At 40.9% G+C, this 20,673-nt stretch overlaps 1 protein-coding gene across 4 annotated transcripts in view; it reads left to right on the forward strand.

The window, feature by feature from the left end:
* The window catches only part of LOC117483616 (protein shisa-6), a 69,815-nt gene that overhangs the window by 40,851 nt on the left and 8,291 nt on the right, over positions 1-20,673 (forward strand). For 2 of the 4 annotated variants that reach the window (XM_034131991.1, XM_034131993.1), the window contains 2 exons: positions 18,807-18,869; positions 20,629-20,649. The exons of 1 other annotated variant lie outside the window; for it this stretch is intronic. In XM_034131991.1, coding sequence (XP_033987882.1) covers positions 18,807-18,869; positions 20,629-20,649 — 84 coding nt within the window. Of the gene's footprint in view, positions 1-7,538; positions 7,578-18,806; positions 18,870-20,628; positions 20,650-20,673 lie in introns of all 4 variants that reach the window. One more of the 4 variants, XM_034131990.1, reaches the window with a different exon arrangement.

Consider the following 20,673-nt stretch of genomic DNA (forward strand, 5'->3'; position numbering starts at 1 on the left):
GTTGGGCTGATGAGGATTTATGGAGCTTATATCTTCAACATATTTACCATAAGGGTGTCCATATGAACCATGTGTTAAGGTTGGCCCATGCTACACTGAACCACTAGGAAATGCCTCAGGGTTATGATGAAGGTCACTTTTTTGCAACTTCTTAAATAGGTCAAGAAGGTTTCATTAAACTGCAATAGACTAGCTGGATTTTGGCAGTGTTGGAAGAAGTACTCAGATTTGATACTTAACCGGTTGAACCCCATCGACCCGCCCCCGGGCGGAAAAACGCATCATCTGCAGGAAACAGCGTCTGAGGGCTTCTTAATATTTAATAAACTATGAATGTTTTATATCCATGTAACGGGAAGAAACTCAGCTAACTGATGATATGAACCATTTTTAGCAAAAAAAAACACAAGACGCTGAGCCTCTGAATCTGCCCTGAGCGAAAAAATCATAATGCCGTTATTATAGAACTCTAGCTATACCGATCGATATACTTATTGGATCTGCACAAACAAGCTTAGCTAACATTCTGAGAGTCCACAGATTATAGAAATATAAGGATCATCACTGAGCGATCAGAACTCGTGACAGGGGAAGCAAATACAGACAACACACGAGTAGCTTTAGGTAGCAAAACACGGAGATATGCTCACCTTAGCTGTTATTCTGATCAAAAGTCGTGTTCAATGGCATTAAAACGAGAAAAAACGCGGTTGAAGGTTAATCCATAGGTTAATCCAATGTGTCTGTCTCTTTGAAAAAATTATTGATAATCCATAATTCCATTTTTATGCAAAAATCGGAGAAAAATAATTAGCTGCTAATGGTAGCCACCAGAGGTTAGCGCAGCTTCCGGTTTTTCTACGCGTCACTCTCACTCCTTATTTGGTAACCTGTGTCTGTATGTGGAACTTTCCCTCGATTCCATTGGCTCTAACGGTTAAAAAGAGATGTCAATCATCAAAATCAACCAAGGGAAGCCAGAGATATGGAAAATCCACCCAAATGACCCCAGAAGTGTTTCTTTTTGCTAAACCTCTCTAAAAAGGTCAAATGTCACTTGTTTTGCATCAATCTTGATACAGGGTACTTATTATATGTTGTACTTTGGATTCCTAAAGCTTTTAGTCTACCATACCATCATCCAAGGGTAGTTTTCACTATAAGTAAAAAATAATTTTTGGACGGACACTATAATTTACACTTTTTTACTATGTTCAATCTGAATTTTCTTTAAAATAAAAAACATCTATATTGATTCTGACTTTTCTACATCCAACTCACAGGTTTATCATTACTTTGAGAAAAAAGATTATTAATGTTCCCCTTTTAGAAGTGTAGTTATGTGTAGTCATTTGTTCTGGAAATGTCATTTTCGAGCCTGAGACCTGGAAAACAGGCTCGGGTGTTAACAGGTTAAGTAAACGTAGCAATACCAGATCGCAGTAATTTGTTACGAGTAAATGTCCTGCATTGAAAATCCAACTTAATACAAAAAAGAAAAAAAAATTACAAAAGTACCGGCATCACTATATACTTAAAGTAACAAAAGTAAATGTATGCGTAATGGCCCCTTTCAGAATCGTATATACATTGGGTGTTTCTCAATCGCGAGTAAAGCTGCTGCAGAGCCACTATTTCAAGCATACTACGTCATCGAGTGCCGCCGAAGTACTGTTCCAATCTCCAGCATACTTGGAAATCTACCGAGCCCGGCGTACTCCGTTTGGAGAAATATCGAGGCTGCACATGAGTAGACTCTGCGGTCTTAAAATCCCCACAATGCTTTGTGCACGGACCAATTTCCCCAAATCGATGGCGGAAGATGTAAGAGGCGGGGCCTCTCATATGACGCACACCTGCACACTTGCTAGCCTGTTCCACTCTTTGTTTTCCGAATGCCAGGAAGTATTCTTGCCTCGCTTCTGAAGCAAGATGCTCGGCAGACATGTGCTACCAAGCAAGCGTACTCGCGATTGAGAAACACCCATTGAGTTATTCGGTTATTATTATTACTGTGTGTTTTTATCACAACTGGGGTATGTAGAGTTCATTTAAATAACTGTATATACTGCTGCTGGATATCTTAACTTATAAATATATGTCAAAGTGTACTAAATAAAGTATTTAGATTTTGTGTTAGTAAATAATCTAAACTTCAAAAGTAAAAAAAAAGCTGTAAAATAAATGTAGTGGAATAAAATGTGCAATATTGGTTTCTAAAATGTAATGCAGTAGACGTAAAAGGTAGCATAAACTGAGAATACTTAGGTAAAGTACAAGTACCTCAAAATTGTACTTAAGTACAGTACTTCAGTAAATGTACTCTGCTACTATCCAGCACTGGATTTTGGGGGTTTCACTGTGCTCTTCTCTACCCCCCCCCCCCTCTGTCCCTGCAGCATAATAACTTTAATGAGCTTGTGGACAGGAGATGAGATGTGATTCTTGGAATTAAAACAGCATTTTCTTCTTTGATCACGCCGCAGTATGTGAAGCACTGAAATAAGACTTTCCTCTTCTTTATCGAATCTTCGCTCTCTATCTCCCTCTCTTAATCTTTCTGCTGTTCGCTCGCCCTGCTCTGCCGGAGCTCAGGGGATTGCTGTATGAGATGGAGAGTTAATGAAGAAAGCCTTTTCTCCTCCCCTGGAAGAAGGCTAGTACATTCTGGCAACTTTGTGCCATGTTTTGTTAATTGCGTCACGATCTGCTTTCCTGCTCTCCAATCCCAACCCCTGAACCGGTTTAGCATAAATATTTAACATCAATATTCTGTTAAGCCTCTGAGCATCAGCTGCATCATAAATAAATACAAACTATTTCAGAAGAAGTTGGTTGAACAGCTTCTGATTTTTTCTGTGAAACAATTCCTAAAAACATTTCCCCTCTTTATTCCTTTTCAGTACACACCATCTCTTTCACATTACTAGCAGGCAAAGCAGCAGTCGCCCGGCCTCTGGCTCTTACTCACACTCACACTCATAAGTGGCCTTGTCTTCGTAAACTGAAAGTGAGATGCAACATTGTCAAAGAGCCATTTAGTATGCTATCATCTAATATGGAGGATGATGTGGGCTGATGCTGGCAGCGTGGTTATGTAAGCAGCTTTCTCAGGGACTGATAGCAATCCAACACACCCAGCAGGAGGGCAGTGGTGTGTACATTAGTGTGTGGGGCGGGGGGTGTGAAATAATCACACATTCAGTGAGCTACATAATATTGCACCCAGTGTTTTGCCATGGGTACAGAGAGAGGCACTGCATTTTGGAAATTGATTTGTTAAATGGTAATGTACCGTGATTAGTGGAGCTGGAAACTAAGTGTGTCTTGGCTCAGTCAGGTGCTGATTGAAAGACATCATTAACCGGCGAAGGAGACGACAAAGAAAGACACAGCAGTAACAGGCCAAAATAGATTCTTAAGGTATAGGTTCATAAGTCCATGTTAATACAACACCCTCAAATCATATCTAAATTCAAATATTCATCTTCATATTGGCCATGAAGCAACTGTTCTCTATAGCAACATCGGCCTTATTCAGCCAAAGAGTTTGTTTTTATGTCCTTTTTTTATTTTGCCTTTGTGTATCACAGACAGTTTTTAATAAGGATCAGTGTATGTATACTTCCTGGGATAAAAACCAACTGGCAGTAGACTTAACGTAACACATGACCGTTGATTTGACTAAGATTCCTGAAGCTGACATTAGCTTTGGCTTTTCAGTTACTTTTGCTAACTTTTTTTCAGTAATATACTTATGTGCTTACATGTGCATGTACATGTTCGTGATGTATATGAAACCTGCTCTATCAAAATCAGTCACATCGACCATGAAACACATTTTGAGTTGTATACACTGTTGGAAAGAGGAGACTTAGCTTTCCAAAACCCTGGTCATTAATGTTATTTAACACTCCACAAAGCCAAACCCCCGAACCCTTCTGAATGATATGACATTTTGAAGTGACTCTGTGCCATATCACCATCTGTTCTTCTGATAACCTCGACATCAATATCAACCCCAGAAGGCAAAACTATAACAAACCTCCTGGACATACTACACTTCTTCAACATCAATCGACAACATTAATTTTCAAACTCACCAAAAAAAGACACACACTGGATCTGGACCTGGGACCACATCAGTAACCTGACCAGTACTAACCGGACTATCTGACCCTCTGGCTATCTCTCTGGACTTGAACCTCCCTGCCCTGCTGCATACTCCGGCTTCCTCACCAGTTTCCCCCTTCTCAAACTCTCTCACGCCTTCAACATCAAACTGGCACCGCCGTCTTTTTGTCAATTTCATACCTCTCAGACATACACTCAATACGTCTCCATAATAAACTGAAAATCCTCCATTAAGGTTACTTTTTGGTTCTGAATAACCACTCTAAACTGAAAACACAAATGGATGAGTTTGGTCTTTTGCAGCTCATATAGGGTCATACCTCAAACAAAGCAAATCAAATAAACCTCCCTAAAGCTGTTGGAACTAGCTTCAGATTTTGCCAAACGTTGAGCTGAGAGAGAGTAAACTGGTTCCAGGAACACTTCTTCATCATCCTCACGTCCCCGCGTGGCCGGACAGACGGTCCAAACAAAGCATGCAGGGGTGACTGAGTCTCCACACTCCACAGCCATCAATATGTCAGCCTGCATTATATATTCGTCAAAGCATGGATTCCTTATTGACTGGAATAACGCTCAAGGTCATCTTGTAGGAATCTGCAGCAGCCCTGTAGTCAGGTTAATGCCAGTGTTTTCAGACCAATTCATTCAATTCAATTCAAATCCAAAAGTATGTGTTGAACCAAGTCAATCTAAGGGGGTTTTCAAGAACTACTAATCGATACCAATGCAAAGGAGGCTCAGGGCTGCAAATATTTAAAAAATGAGTTGGTCAAAATGTAAGTGTCAAATTATTACAATTTTTAAAACTAAATGAATAAACCATTGCAATTTAAAAAAATCTTCCCAGTGTATATTAGAGATAAACAAACAGGTATAGACACATTGAGAAATGAACACAACATTTGTATTATGACAATAAAGGTAACACATACCTGTACAGACTGCTGATAGATGTGTATATAACTGACTGTTTGCACTCTGGTTAAGGCCGCTACACACCCACCTGAGACCAAAGTTCGCGTACCGAAGGCGTCCCGACTTTTACGTCAGCTTCGTCGCCTGCGTCGGCTACGCCGCCCGCCTACGAACACACCGCAAATACTTCAGTCGACGAGTGGCAATAACTGTCCTTACCAGCAGGCAGCGGTAGTGTGAACAGCCAATCAGAGTGATTGCTTGGGCCGACTTTCTCTGACCTCCAGGAGGCATCCGGAGGTGTGAAAAGGTGCCGTAAAGAGACGACGGTGCGGGACACACAAACCTGAGTAGGGCGCCGCAAATGCCCGACTGCCTCTGACGGCCTCTGACTCCCAAAATCGGGCTGGTGTGTCCGGGCCTTTAGACCCTCCTAATTTCGTTACACTCTGCTTGCATTATGTAATGACAATAAAGTAATCTGGGAGGTGGAGGAGGCGTGTGGCGTAGTGGGTTGTCCGTAGGTGTTCGGATCAGGGGGGTCACAGGTTCAAGTCCCACTGCAGTCAGCATGTCGTTGTGTCCCTGAGACACTTCACCTCAAATTGCTCCTGTGGGGATTGCCCACAGTACTGAGTATGTAAGTCGCTTTGGATAAAAGCGTCTAACAAGTAACATGTCATGTAATGTAATGTAATCTAACATAAATGACTATAATATGGGCACACATACAAGCATAAGAATTCATGGATTGATTATCTTCTAAATGTGAACGAGTTGATGTATTACTTTGAACTGTGCTCTTGTAGATTTTGCCCTAAAGCAGCCCTATGGACTAATATATCAGTTAAAAAACAATATCAATTGTAAGTTTGCCAAAATGAGCTCACATCAGGGGGGTGGAACAGTGGCACGCAGTGATATTCACGGGTTGAAAAAACACGTCAGATCTTTGTAGATGTGATTGTTGGAGATTGTTTTGTTGCAGATGTTTCTCTCGCTGGGCCGTTCCCTCTCGTCGTTCGCCTGAGTGAGAGATGAATACGCATTCAAATGCAAATTCATTCAGAAATTATTTGATAGTATTATTGGTGGTAATGTAAATATTTGTGACACTCTTCAAAGTAAATACAATGAAATGATTGACTTGTTGATGTGTAAATCAATATGTCTCTCTCTCCCAGGGTGTTTGGGCAAAAGAGTTCCCCGGGTTCCACACCCTATACATAGTTATGGGAGGGAGTCACCAAGTGGGAATCGGGCAGAGGGGAAGTTTAGCAGTACTTTGCACTTCTTTTATTTATTATTTATATTTATGTATATATTCTGGGTCTATAGGTATTTATTGGTGGTTAACGGTTTAATGTAGACATTTAATGACGTGCATATTTAACCAGTGAATGGTACGTGCCAGCCAATTAAGGTTGGAGGCTCCTATAAAAGGCAGCCATTCTGTGTTTGTGGGTGTTGTGTGTGGTGGAGGGCAGCCATGTTGTGAGCAGAAAATAAAACAATTTCATCTTGAAACGGCATTCGGTATCGTGCTCTCCTCTTTGCCTCCATGGCCGGTCGGCTTTTGTTACAATGAGAAGAGCTCATGAGATAAGGGAACATTGTGAACCACACTATATACAATGTAGCAGTGCAGTGTAATGTACTTTAGCATTTTAGTACTGCCATGTGCTGTTTGCATATTTCTCTCTCCAGGGATTTCATGTCAACATTCGGCTGCTTTCAGTACGCCAATGTAGAGAAATCTGCAATTCATGCTCATCGGCAGGACTGTATCATGAATGTTCTCTGAAATACAAAGCTTTATTTGGTCAGTGGGTTTAAGGTCAAAACTGGTGTGAAAATCATTCATAGGCAGAGCTGGGGAAGGCATCCCTACAGCTGTGTGGGAGGCAGCGAAATGAAGAGCTGATGGTTAATCCATAGTGATGGATCAGAGTGCCGCAGGGCTGGAGTCCTGCGGTGTCAAGGTGTGTGGAACAACAGTGACTTTTCACCCCTCCTTACTTCTTCTAATTGTTCTCTCCTCCTACTCCAATCCTCTAATTTTATCTTGAAATTCCAATATGTCACTTGATGACATTTTCTGTGTGTTAAAGAGAGGAATATATTGTAATGCTTTGTACCATGGTGTCAGGTGGCATGAACCACAAATCTGAATCAATATCCTAACACTAAAACTGTTGACCTTTCCAGCAGCCCTGTGTCCACATATCTCTTGCTGTGATAGGGCTCTGTTTGAAAAGGATGGTTTTCCTATAACCAAGCTATATTTATTGTCAGATGTTTGAGTGTCACAAATGCCAATTTTCACAATGAACCTTTTTACTTATGACCAAGACTGTGGTTATGATTTTAACCCTCTCCAAACATTTCAGTGTGAATACAATAACGGACAGTTGCTCATTATCACTGTATTGCTCTGTTGCATACAGTACAAGCAGCTAATCTAACCACTGGGTTTTGTTTTCTAGGAGAAAATCATTGGCCGGTCCGCTCCCACAGTCACCATGGTAGGGATGGCTGTTCTTTGTTCAAGGGTCAAAGTTGCCTCCAACCACTTCTCCTTGATTTCTGTATTTTTCTTATGAACCTGTTAGTCAGGACTAACCTCTGATGATGGTTTGGAGGCAGCTGACACCTGCAGTGTTAATTGTAGTGCAGTGCCTTCCCATTGACCTCTACCTCTCTATACCTAACCTGTGTACTTTCCCCTGGACATTTAGCCCTGCTTTGTGTGTGATGACTACATGTGTGCAATCCGGTGTGTGTCCTATGGTTTCTGGGGTGTAACGGTACACAGGTCAATGTCAGGTCAATAAGAGCTGCAACCAGGAGGCAACATTCACTTGTTTCTGTTCAAAGTAAAAAAGAGATGCCTACCAACACCTCTGAAGATCACTACTTAACATATAATACCTTATTTGTTTAACTCATGTACTCATCGAAATGTGAAATACCATACCACCACGATTTGTTTTGGAAAGAACAACTTCTGTCCAACCTAATTTCTCTAAGGGTCACACTGTGAAATGAGAATCACATTAGGGATAGGCATACAGTTTGTTGCTTTCATTTTGACGGTTATATTGTTAAATGTCATGAATAATCTTCTCCCATGCAGGTTATGCACATTATAGCAAGCCCGTAGCACTGTAACTCACACAATCTGCCTTGTTTTCCAGCTCACTGAGAAACTACAGCACTCCTTTGTGTTATGAGCTTACATTCAGGGGCTGACCCAACTAGAATATTCTAGCTGACAGACATAACAGCTGTCTCACTGCAAAACTCCCTGGGGGGGGGGGGGGGGGGGGGGGGGGGGCTCGCTCTTTGAAATGTAAAGTCCCAATGTATTAATCCAAATGAGACAATTTAAACTCATTTGGTAATAAACAAGCACTGCTATTGGCAAAGACAAGTACCGTTACACCTTCAAGGAAAACATTGTGAAGAGAAGATGTCCGCTGTCTTCAGTTTTTGATTTGAACAAAAAAAAACATTGAGTATGGGTCTAATTCATGAAAAAGCTTACCAAACTAGAACATACTGAATGAAAGCAGAATATTGTGTCCCTCTTGATGCTTGTTGCAGATGGCCCACATTGTTGTTTTTTCATTGTGTTGTGCCTTAAAGCCAAACTGGTCTCATTTCACTCCTCTGTTCTAATTCCTTCCCTTTGAAAGTATGTATTGAACTGTTTCACTGTAGCTTTTTCTGTGTTACCCACTTTACTAAATGAATGTGCTAACCTGTATGGTGTGTGTGGTCTTCACATCTCAGTGGAGAGGAGGGCTGGTCTATAAAGGCATGGATAAAGGCAGTTTTGATGATGTTACTTCTTTTATTTTTAAGAAGACATCAGATAAATCTGTGCTTATCTTTGCTTAAGATATACGGACCCTCCTCTTCCTCCTCTACCTCTTCCTCGCCCTCTGCCTCCTCTCAAAGGAAGTCAGCTTTTCAACAGCTCGCAAATGGAGTGGGTTGGTATGTCAATCAACTGTTGAAATAAATGGCTTTTCATTCCTAGATATAACGTCACATGAAAATGCCAGACTGTTACACTGTTTGATTTTCAGGAAAGATTATTACCTTTAAAGCCACTCTATAGTGAGGGAACATCATGAAGCACTACTTCAACAAAATGGATCTGTTATTGCCTTTTAACACACAGGGTCACAGTATCCCTAGGTGGGTTCACTGTCTATCACATTTCAAAATGAACTGGATATGAAGTCCATCTCAACCTCCTGCCCTCCATCCCTGCTGAGACTGTGGACTATTGTCAAGCTGCACAGGCAGCCACATGTCAAGTGACTGCTTGACCTCTGGTGTCCTGTCGGTGATTGTGCGTTATGAGATAAAGAGCGATACTTACTGGCAATATAGTCTGTTGGTGTTTTATTTTTGCACACAGAAACGTTGCAATCTGCGGCTCTTGTGGCTCATTAATAAAGCTTTCTATTAATGTATAATGATATCTGCATATTCAGGCACAGCTTTTCAGTCCAACCAATAGAAAATGTGTTTTCACTGATTAGCAGACATGAGATGTAGTAATACTGTAATTACATACTTTACCTATACAAACAAAAATAGCAGCATTACAAAACAATATCATCTGAAGCATATCCACATTGGCAGTTAACATTTAGGGATTAAATGTGAGCACTGTTGGTCAGTAGATAAATGTCAGAGGGACGTGATGGAGCCACGAGGACAGGAACATCCACAGCCTTTTTGCACACATGGACAGTGCACTCTGTCTTCGCCCCCCCCCCAACCAACCTCCAACCTCCTACGGGCCTTTCATAGCTCCAGTAGCTGCACTTGGCAGGGCTAATGGGATGGCAGGGCTGTTGGTTTTAGAGAGGGATGTGGAGAGGAGAGTGGAGCAGAGGGCTGAGGATGGCTCTCTAATAGATATGGGGGGTTGAGTCTGGGGGTGGAGGGCTGCTGATCACTGGACCATGATGCTGTCTCTCTTCTTTTCAGACCACTGGCCCCTCACATACTTTTCTTTCTCCTATCTTTCCCCAGGTTTTTTCATCTTTATCTTATGATCTTACTCTTAAAGGAAACCTATCATGCTATATTTAAATGATATATTGTAGGGCCATACCTATATAAGGTATATTTATACGTTTCTGTTTTCAAAATACCAAACAGATCATGCATTTTAGCCATGCCTCATTTCGCTCTATGTGCTGTTTGCTGTCTACGGGTCTGATTCTGCTGACCACGCCCCCCTGCAGGAGAGGTGAGACGTGCTCTGATCAGCTGCTGGGCTGTCAGAAGAGGGGGAGAAAAAGAGATCTCCGTCCTCCGTGTTTTATTATATAGAGTCGTTATTCATTTGTTTTAAAGTTCAATAAATAACAAAGAAGACCTTTGACCGGCACTTTTCTAATTTTGTCCGGAAGATTTAAACTTTAACGGACATCTTGACCGGCGAAAGTAACTGAAACTGAAACTCTGCCGCACGGTCCCCTCGTTCCTTGGAAGAGGCGGAGAGGTGGGTGTTTGTCATCTGCTGGTGGACTAACCGGAGAGAATTACAGTGCTTGCCTCGACGGGGAGGGATTGCATTGAATTAAAGCAGCGGGAGCAAACGCTTGCCTCGGGGAGGGAGAAAGAAAGCCACAGCGGAGAATAAACAGAAGGGTAACCATGGTAACCAAGTCTTCTTCGCTGCTTTTGTGGCAGGCTACAGCGCCACTTACAGGCCTGGCATATGTACTACAGTGTCTCCAGCGCTTTCGAACGGCAATGGCCGTGGCTGTCTCCTCCTGATTGGTGGAGTTGGCCCAATAGCCGTAGCGCCACCGTCCTGAAGTCAGGACAGTGTTCAAATCTGGATCAGTTTTTATCAGATCCGTTGCAGCCCCTTTTTTAGAGATTTGGGTATGGAGGAAAATAGAGAGGGTTGTGTTTTCTGACACTTGGTGAGTTCCCTGGAACACCGGGGACACATATTCATGTATAAAAGACGTACAAAAGTGCATTTTGCATGATAGGTCCCCTTTAAGTTAGAGAGAACTGCCTCATCTCTACTCTGTTCATAACTTCCCCAGACATAGAAACAGCAGTTTGTGGACACACCCACTTACACAGACAAACCACCCACAGTACTGGCTATTTTATGAGCTGGCTGCTCAGCTGTTTGACGGAATGAGTTCTTAGAAATGAATTCTCTCATTGGTTCTGCAAATGTCTTTTAACCTTAGCACCGGGTTCCAGGTGTTCTGTGGAGAGCTCAGCATGTGAAGTGTGAATGTGGATGTGATGTTTGGAAGGGTGATGTGAAACAAAATGCCACGTCAAATGTCAGATTACTGAGTCACTTGTGGGCCATCTGGATGCTATGCTAATGAGCTATTCTCTGGAGTTTGGTTGAAAGCAAAGAAAAATGTAATGTGAGTATCTTGATGCAAAGGTGAGCCCAACCTTAATTCAGACACCAAATCGGAAAAAGCTTAGACAGCTGTGTCATCAACATACTGACAGAAAAATATCCATTTAGCAATTTAGATAGGAACCCTGTTTAACCCAACAATCTGGAGAGGATGTCAATCATAAACCATCAACCCACTGTATGATTACACAACAGTGCTGGCTTATTTCCACACGGCAATTAAAGGAAATGAAGGCATTAGGTAGCTGACAGCAGTGTGTGCAGGGGGCTCATTGTATCCTCCCTACACACACACACTTTCTGGAGCTGCATCATGGTACCTTGGTCTGCAGAGGTTATTTTGCAATGTTAGCATAATTCTCTTGACTCTGAGAGGTTGGGGTTGTGGTTGCACTGGGACTCTTTCTAGAATGTGGTTAATTGTTCCCTAGGTCCTTGAACATGGCTGTTCAGGTTCTTAATGAGTTACAGGCCTCTGTTTCTCCTCAGTGGGCGTTCAGCGCCCTCACACCGGCTTTAACCTGTTAACCTGTTAGACCCCAAGCCTGTTTTTCAGGTCTCAGGCTCGAAAATGACATTTCCAGAACAAATGACCATAACTACACTTCTAAAAGGGGAAAATTAATAATCTTTTTTCTCAAAGTAATGATAAACCTGTGAGTTGGATGTAGAAAAGTCAGAATCAATATAGATGTTTTTTATTTTAAAGAAAATTCAGATTGAACATAGTAAAAAACTGTAAATGATTGTGTCCGTCCAAAAATTATTTTTTACTTATAGTGAAAACTACCCTTGGATGATGGGTTAGAAGACTAAAAGCTTTAGGAATCCAAAGTACAACATATAATAAGTACCCTGTATCAAGATTGATGCAAAACAAGTGACATTTGACCTTTTTAGAGAGGTTTAGCAAAAATAAAACACTTCTGGGGTCATTTGGGTGGATTTTCCATATATCTGGCCCCCCTTGGTCGATTTTGCTGATTGACATCTCTTTTTAACCGTTAGAGCCAATGGAATCGAGGGAAAGTTCCACATACACACACAGCTTACCAAATAAGGAGTGAGAGAGACGCGTAGAAAAACCGGAAGCTGCGCTAACCTCTGGTGGCTACCATTAGCAGCACATTTTTCTTCTCCGATTTTTGCATAGAAATAGAATTATGGATTATCAATCATTTTTTCAAAGTGACAGACACATTGCTATAACCTATGGATTAACCTTCAGCCGCGTTTTTTCTCGTTTTGATGCCATTGAACACGACTTTTGATCAGAATAACAGCTAAGGTGAGCATATCTCCATGTTTTGCTACCTAAAGCTACTCGTGAGTTCTGTGCTAACGGCCTTAAGATGTTTTCGCTCGTAGCTAATTCAGAGGCTCGGCGTTAGCTTTGTGTTTTTTTTTGCAAAAAAATAATAAAAATGATCAGTTAGCTGAGTTTCTTCCCGTTACATGGATATAAAACATTCATAGTTTCTTAAATATTAAGAAGCCCTTAGACGCTGTTTCCTGCAGATGACGCGTTTTTCCGCCCGGGGGCGGGTCGATGGGGTTCAACAGGTTAAGCACCATCCCCCCGCCACCAGGGGGAAAAACGCGTCATCTGCAGGAAACAGCGTCTGAATTATTGATAATCCATAATTCCATTTTTATTCAAAAATCGGAGAAGAAAAATTAGCTGCTAATGGTAGCCACCAGAGGTTAGCGCAGCTTCCGGTTTTTCTACGCATCACTCTCACTCCTTATTTGGTAACGTGTGTGTGTGTATGTGGAACTTTCCCTCGATTCCATTGGCTCTAGCGGTTAAAAAGAGATGTCAATCAGCAAAATCGACCAAGGGGGGCCAGAGATATGGAAAATCCACCCAAATGACCGCAGAAGTGGTTTCTTTTTGCTAAATCTCTAAAAAGGTCAAATGTCACTTGTTTTGCATCAATCTTGATACAGGGTACTTATTATATGTTGTACTTTGGATTCCTAAAGCTTTTAGTCTACCATCCCATCATCCAAGGGTAGTTTTCACTATAAGTAAAAAATAATTTTTGGACGGACACTATAATTTACAGTTTTTTACTATGTTCAATCTGAATTTTCTTTAAAATAAAAAACATCTATATTGATTCTGACTTTTCTACATCCAACTCACAGGTTTATCATTACTTTGAGAAAAAAGATTATTAATTTTCCCTTTTAGAAGGGAAGATATGGTCATTTGTTCTGGAAATGTCATTTTCAAGCCTGAGGCCTGAAAAACAGGGATGGGGCTTAAAAGGAAATCACCAGACTTAACTTCTTTGAGATCAAAAAAATTAGCATCAGGCCATGTCAGGGTTCTCCATCAGATTGCTCCATTAGCAAATATGTTTTTAGCACAGCATAACAATATATTTACATATGAGACCTTTCAGGTTGACTTATCATCAGTATTCCTACATGCATGATTTACAGATTTAGATTTTTTTAGGCAAATCAAAGGACTTTGTTTTGGTAAAGGAAATATTGTGGGACGATGTGCCATCGTTATATATATTTTAACAACAATTAGCTATTGTATTTAGCTTACATTTGGCTAACCTTATTCTGTGTTACTGGCGAAGCCACACACAGTATAGTATTCAACATACTTATCTCATCTTATTCTCCTTCTTCCGCCACAAATGTTGTCATGCTACTCGTCCGGCAGCGTTGACACGAAACACACAAAAAACACATCAAAACGTGCGGAATGACCGGGATCGGGTTGCTATGTATTTTATAAGAGATTTGCCTAGCCGTTTTCATGCAAATCGCAGAAAACTGTGATTATTTGCCCCATAGGAATGAATGGGAGAGCTCGTAAAGAGTGGGTGACATCACGGCTAGAGGGGAGAGGAGCTGGGAAAAAAACGCTTTGATCTTTGAACACACCTGTCGGTCGTTAACTAAATCCAGTCGTAATCTAAAGATGTTCAGAAACGATGCAGGAATGTGGTACAAGAATCCAAAAATGTAATAGATAATCAGTTAAAATAGTCAGCTAAAAATGAGCTAAAATGAATGGATCTTTGTCGTACTTAACAATACAACTAATGCTATTAATACTTACTCAGCTTTCTCATGCACTCCAACATTATGAACTAAGCTCACTGAGTTGTTCATTGGGAATTATACCTGTAGGTTGAGACACAGAGGAAAAACTTTTTCTTTTTTTTTACATTTAATGTTTGATTGTAATCTATCCTATTTGCTGTTTCAAATGTATAAATTAGAGACAAGTTGTTATTCAAAAAAATACCTTCACAATGAATTAAAATACAAGTTCCCACACTGATGTCACGACATGTTCAGCACTTTTAGCAATAGTTTATTTCTGTTGGAATCATAATATGCCAGACTTTCTGTGTTCTCTTCTGTGGAAAAAGACAAAACTAGAAGGAACACATACCAACTATCTCCATAGCTGAAGCAAATATTGAAACCCATGATGTGAGAGCGCCTCCCTCCCCTCCCTCTCTTCTGTGACAGATGTAAATGGTTGTTTCAGCAGTTGGCTCTAATGCATTTTTAAACAGGCATAGCAAATTAACGTGTCCAACAGCCAGACTCTACAACAGGGTCTCCATCTATTGCTTCCTCCTACTCACACACAACAAAATATACAATCCTACTTACATGCACGTGCACACACACACACACACACACACACACACACACACACACACACACACACACACACACACACACACACACACACACACACACACACACACACACACACACACACACACACACACACACACACACACACTGCTGAGAATAGCTGTCATTCATCAGCTCTCTCAGTACAATGGGCTCAGTAAGGTCCCATCTCTCAGCTGAAGCACCTTCACAGTGCGGTGCCCAGCTGAGCTCTGAACCGTCACACTCTGTCAGCCCGCCAGCCCACAGTACAGTAGAGGGAGAGATGATTGGCTAAAACTGTGAGTTGGACATTAAATGGTTCTGCTTTCCCAGATGGCACCACAAAATACTGTTACTGATGATTCCACCAAACTTGACAATGACAACCTGAGAGAAAAGGGCAATAACAAAGACGGAGGATGAGTGTGTTGCTCACCGTGACCGTGTCTACAAGGACTGCTCAAAGGACTGCAAATAAATTAAGACTCATTAAAAACATCTTCAAAAATGCTGCATATAAGTAAAACACCAGCATTCCACGTGATGTGAGGAATAGAGTGGTGATGTGGCTCTGTCACTTGGGAAACGGTGTTTAATAACTTCCAGTTGTGGTTACTGAAGATCTCCAGGGTGTGGACGCGAATGGCGGGGCGGGGGGGGTTAGGTCACAGCACCCCAGTGAAATGCCAGCATGCACAACTGTGAAAAACTTGTATATAACACATGTCTACTTGAAATAATCTAATGGACTTATTAATAATAATAATAATAATAATAGTAGTAGTAGTAGTAGTAGTATATTTTTATAAAAGTGATTCTTTGTTTAACATTTTAAAGATTGTTGTTAAAGATTTTGAATTATCATCATGAGCTTGTCTCGGCCTCTGACAGAGCTTTTGAATTATCAAAGCTTTATGCATGAAATACAGTGAATGCTTCATCAATAAACATTAATACAATTATATAATATTAGTTCAAATATTTAAACATAGACAGAATGTTTAAGACAATTTTACAGTCGCCTCTATTCAAACCATTCCTTTTAAATGGCTATATCATGGCATCATTCTGTTCGACACTTATCTTATCCTTAATATCACTAATCATATCCCTAAACCTAACCTTCTCTCACAGAGCGCACAGCATAGTTTTAGTGAGCATCAGAAGAACAGAGATGGAAAAGAGATGAATGCACTGGCTTGTAATGAAGAATTGAAAATGGTTAACAGGGCCCAGCAGGCCGGCACAAGATTCTCTTAATGATTCCCTAGTTTATTTGATAGGATCTTAGTTATGATTAGGGGTGTAATGGTTCACAGAATTCACGGTTCGGTACGTACCTCGGTTTGGGGGTCACGGTTCGGTACGGGTTCGGTACAACAAGAAAAAGCAAAAAAAAGTTGCAAATGTATAATTCCAGGTTTGTTGTTATTTATTTTTGAACAGTAGTGCACGTTTCAGTTCAAAAATAAGGAACTCACACTTCACACATTTTGAATAATTAACTGTATTACACAGTTAAAAACAAACCACAAACAGTACCACACACACTCAGTTGTTGTCTTTTGCCGGGCTCCGGTGATTGGCAAATCTGGGTGATGCCTTCTGATATGATTTAGCATGTTTGGCTTGTGTTACCATTAGCATACCGCACCGCTGTCGAACAACGCCGACACACCGTCCTCCCGATCCACCACTCGCACACTCCATCGTTATTGTAGTCCACAGGGAACCCGAAATGTTCCCACACAGCTGATTTAAAAGAAGCAGGTGGGTTCTAGCTCCTGTGTGTTATCTGAAATCGCCATACTAACTTTTCTTCTTCTTGTATTTTGTTCGTTTTGTTGTGTTTTCTTCTTGTTCTTCATTTGTTAGGACGACGGTCCCCCCATTGGACCCCTCCCACCGTTTTTTTTTCGAGACAATGTCTCAGGGCTTCTTAACATTTATGAAACTATTAATGTGTAGCACCAGATTAACGGGAAGAATCTCAGCTAACTGAAGATATGAACCATTTTTACCAAAACAAAACACAAGTCTCATAAGAAGCGTCTAAATGACCCCTGAGCGAAAAAATGCAAACTGACTTTGGCACACAATTCAAGATAAAGATACCCTTATTACTTATCGTAGCTGCACATACAATATAGCCGATTAAAGCTGAGACTCCACAGATTATTTAGGTATAGTATCATCACTGAGCGATCCGAACTTGCGACAGGGGAAGCAAACACAGACATATATAACTGTATAACAGTGTATATAACTTTCCCTCGATTCCATTGGCTCTAGCGGTTATAAAGAGATTTCATTCATGAAAATCGACCAAGGGGGGCCAGAGATAGGTCAAATCCACCCAAATGACCCCAGAAGTGGGGGGTTTTGGCAAAATCTCTCTAAAAAGGTCAAATTTCACTTGTTTTGCATCAATCTTGATACAGGGTACTTATATGTTGTACTTTGGATTCCTAAAGCTTTTAGTCTACTAACCCATCATCCAAGGGTAGTTTTCACTATAAGTAAAAAAGAATTTTTGGACGGACACTATAATTTACAGTTTTTTACTATGTTCAATCTGAATTTTCTTTAAAATAAAAAACATCTATATTGTTCTGACTTTTCTACATCCAACTCACAGGTTTATCATTACTTTGAGAATAAAGATTATTAATTTAACCCTTTTAGAAGGGAAGATATGGTCATTTGTTCTGGGAATGTCATTTTCGAGCCTGAGACCTGAAAAACAGGCTCAGGGTTTAACAGGTTAAGGGCGGCTGGCAAACAGCTTTTAGGCGCAATACCGCCCCCTGGATTATATATAGTATAATCTGAGTGACAGACTTTTTTCCCACTCGTAAACAAAGGCGTATTCGTCGTGTGACTGCATGTGCCGAACCGTGACGTCCGAACCGTGGTGGTTCGGGATGAATACGGATACCGTTACACCCCTAGTTATGATAGTAGGTTAATTTAAAGCACAATAATAGCAACGCAGGCAAGACACAGGCAAACTCTGTGGCCGACCAGGAGGTTAGCATCAGAAGGGCTCCCCAGACAAAACATTTCTTCATGATTTTGGAATATTGCAGAAAAATAAGATCTGTGGCAAACAAACATTTATGATACTTGCATGTTTTGTCCAGTAGTATAATATCCACATATTAACAACACAAACATGCAATCGTAAGGAAAAAGCTAACGTATGGCTATAAACAAACTACATTGCGGTTCCTATGTTGAGCATTACCACCGATAAGCTAAAGGCGGCTAATGTTGTGCGTGATGATGTTTAGTAGTCTTATTAAGACATTTTGCAACCGTCTTTTTAAGACACATAGAAGCCTTGACATTCACCAGGGGGGTATTTACTGGCGTATTATATGTTTCTAGAACAATCAAATATCTTCGGCTTGTGTTAACCGCAGACCACAGCATTTCACGCTTTTAAACAAAAACCCATCAAAAAAATACATTGACTTTGAGACAAGGGAAATGGAAGTGTTCAAATGCTGATTCATTTCTGGGTTTTAGGACTGATTCCACTGTTAAAGTTTTATAATACAAAAATGAAATAATCTCTCTGTCAGCCTAACACAGTCTGAATAGCTGATACAGCACATTCCTCTTTGACACTGATCTTTAATTGTTTTTGTCATTGCAGGTACCCATCAGCACAACTATAACCATGTGGCTCTAGGTAGCCCTACACGCACACCTAAGAATGGTAAGACAAAGATGGAGATATTCAAGTAAAAACAGCTCAGTTCAGTGTTTGAGATGAAGACTGGGCCAGGGCATTAACTCAATAACTATCAATTTGCTAGACCACAAATCCATTCTGTTAATATCTCATTTAAAGTGGACCTATTGTGCTATATTTGAAAAATATATTGTAGGGCCATACCTATACAAAACATGTCTGTGAAGTTTTTGCTTAAAATACCAAACAGATCACCCATTGTAGCCATGCCTCATACTGCTCATACCCCTCTTTTGCAGCCCTGTTCCAAACAGGCTGATTCTGCTTTAAATGGAACGGCTGCTGCTAGCCACGCCCCTTTGTAGCGTCACGCAGCTTTCCCCTGCTAGAGAGATTTATACCGGGAGAAGCTCAGCTAAACGCTGCGGTGATTAAATGCCATCTTATGCTCCTAACCACTTCAAGCTTTATTTCTGAAACAGTATGGAGCTCAAACCTTTCTCGCAGGGTTTACCACAAGGACATTACGTTACACATATTTTCTACAGTAGCCTACAGCGTTAGCTCCATGGTTAGCTCTGAGTGTTAGCATGCTTGCTAATGTAAACACACAGCATATTACTCCCAAAACACGCCGCGCATTGTTTCTGATACAGCACATAGCTTGACATGTTCTTTCTTAAGTGTTTACCGCTAGAACAGTGCCATTATATGTATTATATATATATATATATAACAACTTTACTCTAAGTGCCTCCTGCAGACATCCTGCTGAATACACCGACACACAGCTGCGACTGTATACGGAGATGATAGGTTGGGACGTGTCACGTCGGCCGGATGTCGCCAATGACGTTATAGGAGCGACAATTCTGGATCTTCTTGTTAGCACCCTCTTTTCTTTTTTTTTTAGAGATGTGGGTACTGAGGAAAAGAGAGAGGGTTTTGTTTTCTGACACTTTGTGAGTTCCCTGACACACCGGGGACACATATTTATGTATAAAAGACATCAAAAAGTGCATTTTGCATAATAGGTCCCCTTTAAGTTGAATCAAATAAGTGTCACATCCCATGATCATGCACCTTTTTCTTTGGGTGGGCTACAGTGATTTTACATCTGTTTTTTAAAGCTAAAACAATTGACTGCGTGCCAAGTTAACAGTCTCTTGAGGTCATCCTGTCCTCTAGTTTCCTGAGTGTGTGAAAGTTATCAGCACTACCTCCGGCTCCCCATATGCAGCATCACCGTGAATCACTCGTAATGCTGATCAACTTCAGCTCGTGCTGGCAGATGTGGAGAGTAGCAGTTTCATTAGGATGTACAGTAAGATGGTTACTGGAGAGAGGAAAGACAGCAGGGATCAAGGAAAGAAAGGAGCCCATAAGCTGGATATTCACGGCCTTCTGTATTTATAAAACACTCTGAACTTGCCATTCGATTTATATTCTGTTTGTTTCATCCATATATGTGAAAAAATTAGAAGCTTGCTTTCTTTGCTTCAATTCTGCAGCCACCATGGCCTCCTCTTTATAATTGATCATGTAGTGCATTTCACACAAACACACACAGAGAAATAAGCATGAAAAATAAATGTTAACAACGCAGGGACTTTGATCACTCCCAATTTCAGCATGCAGTGTATTCTCGAGATAAAACCTGTGTGTGTGTGCGTTGGTGTGTGTTGTACTAGTCATGCTGAATATGGAGTAGGTCTTTGAAGGCTGTGTTTTTCGCACCATCAACCTGTCTCTGAAATATTTGTTTTTCACTTGGGTTTGGTAGCTCACCGATCTTTGAGACATGGTAAGTTGTCGATACATTTAGTGA

Source organism: Trematomus bernacchii, unplaced genomic scaffold (assembly GCF_902827165.1).
Source record: "Trematomus bernacchii unplaced genomic scaffold, fTreBer1.1, whole genome shotgun sequence".
Taxonomy (NCBI): Eukaryota; Metazoa; Chordata; class Actinopteri; order Perciformes; family Nototheniidae; genus Trematomus; species Trematomus bernacchii.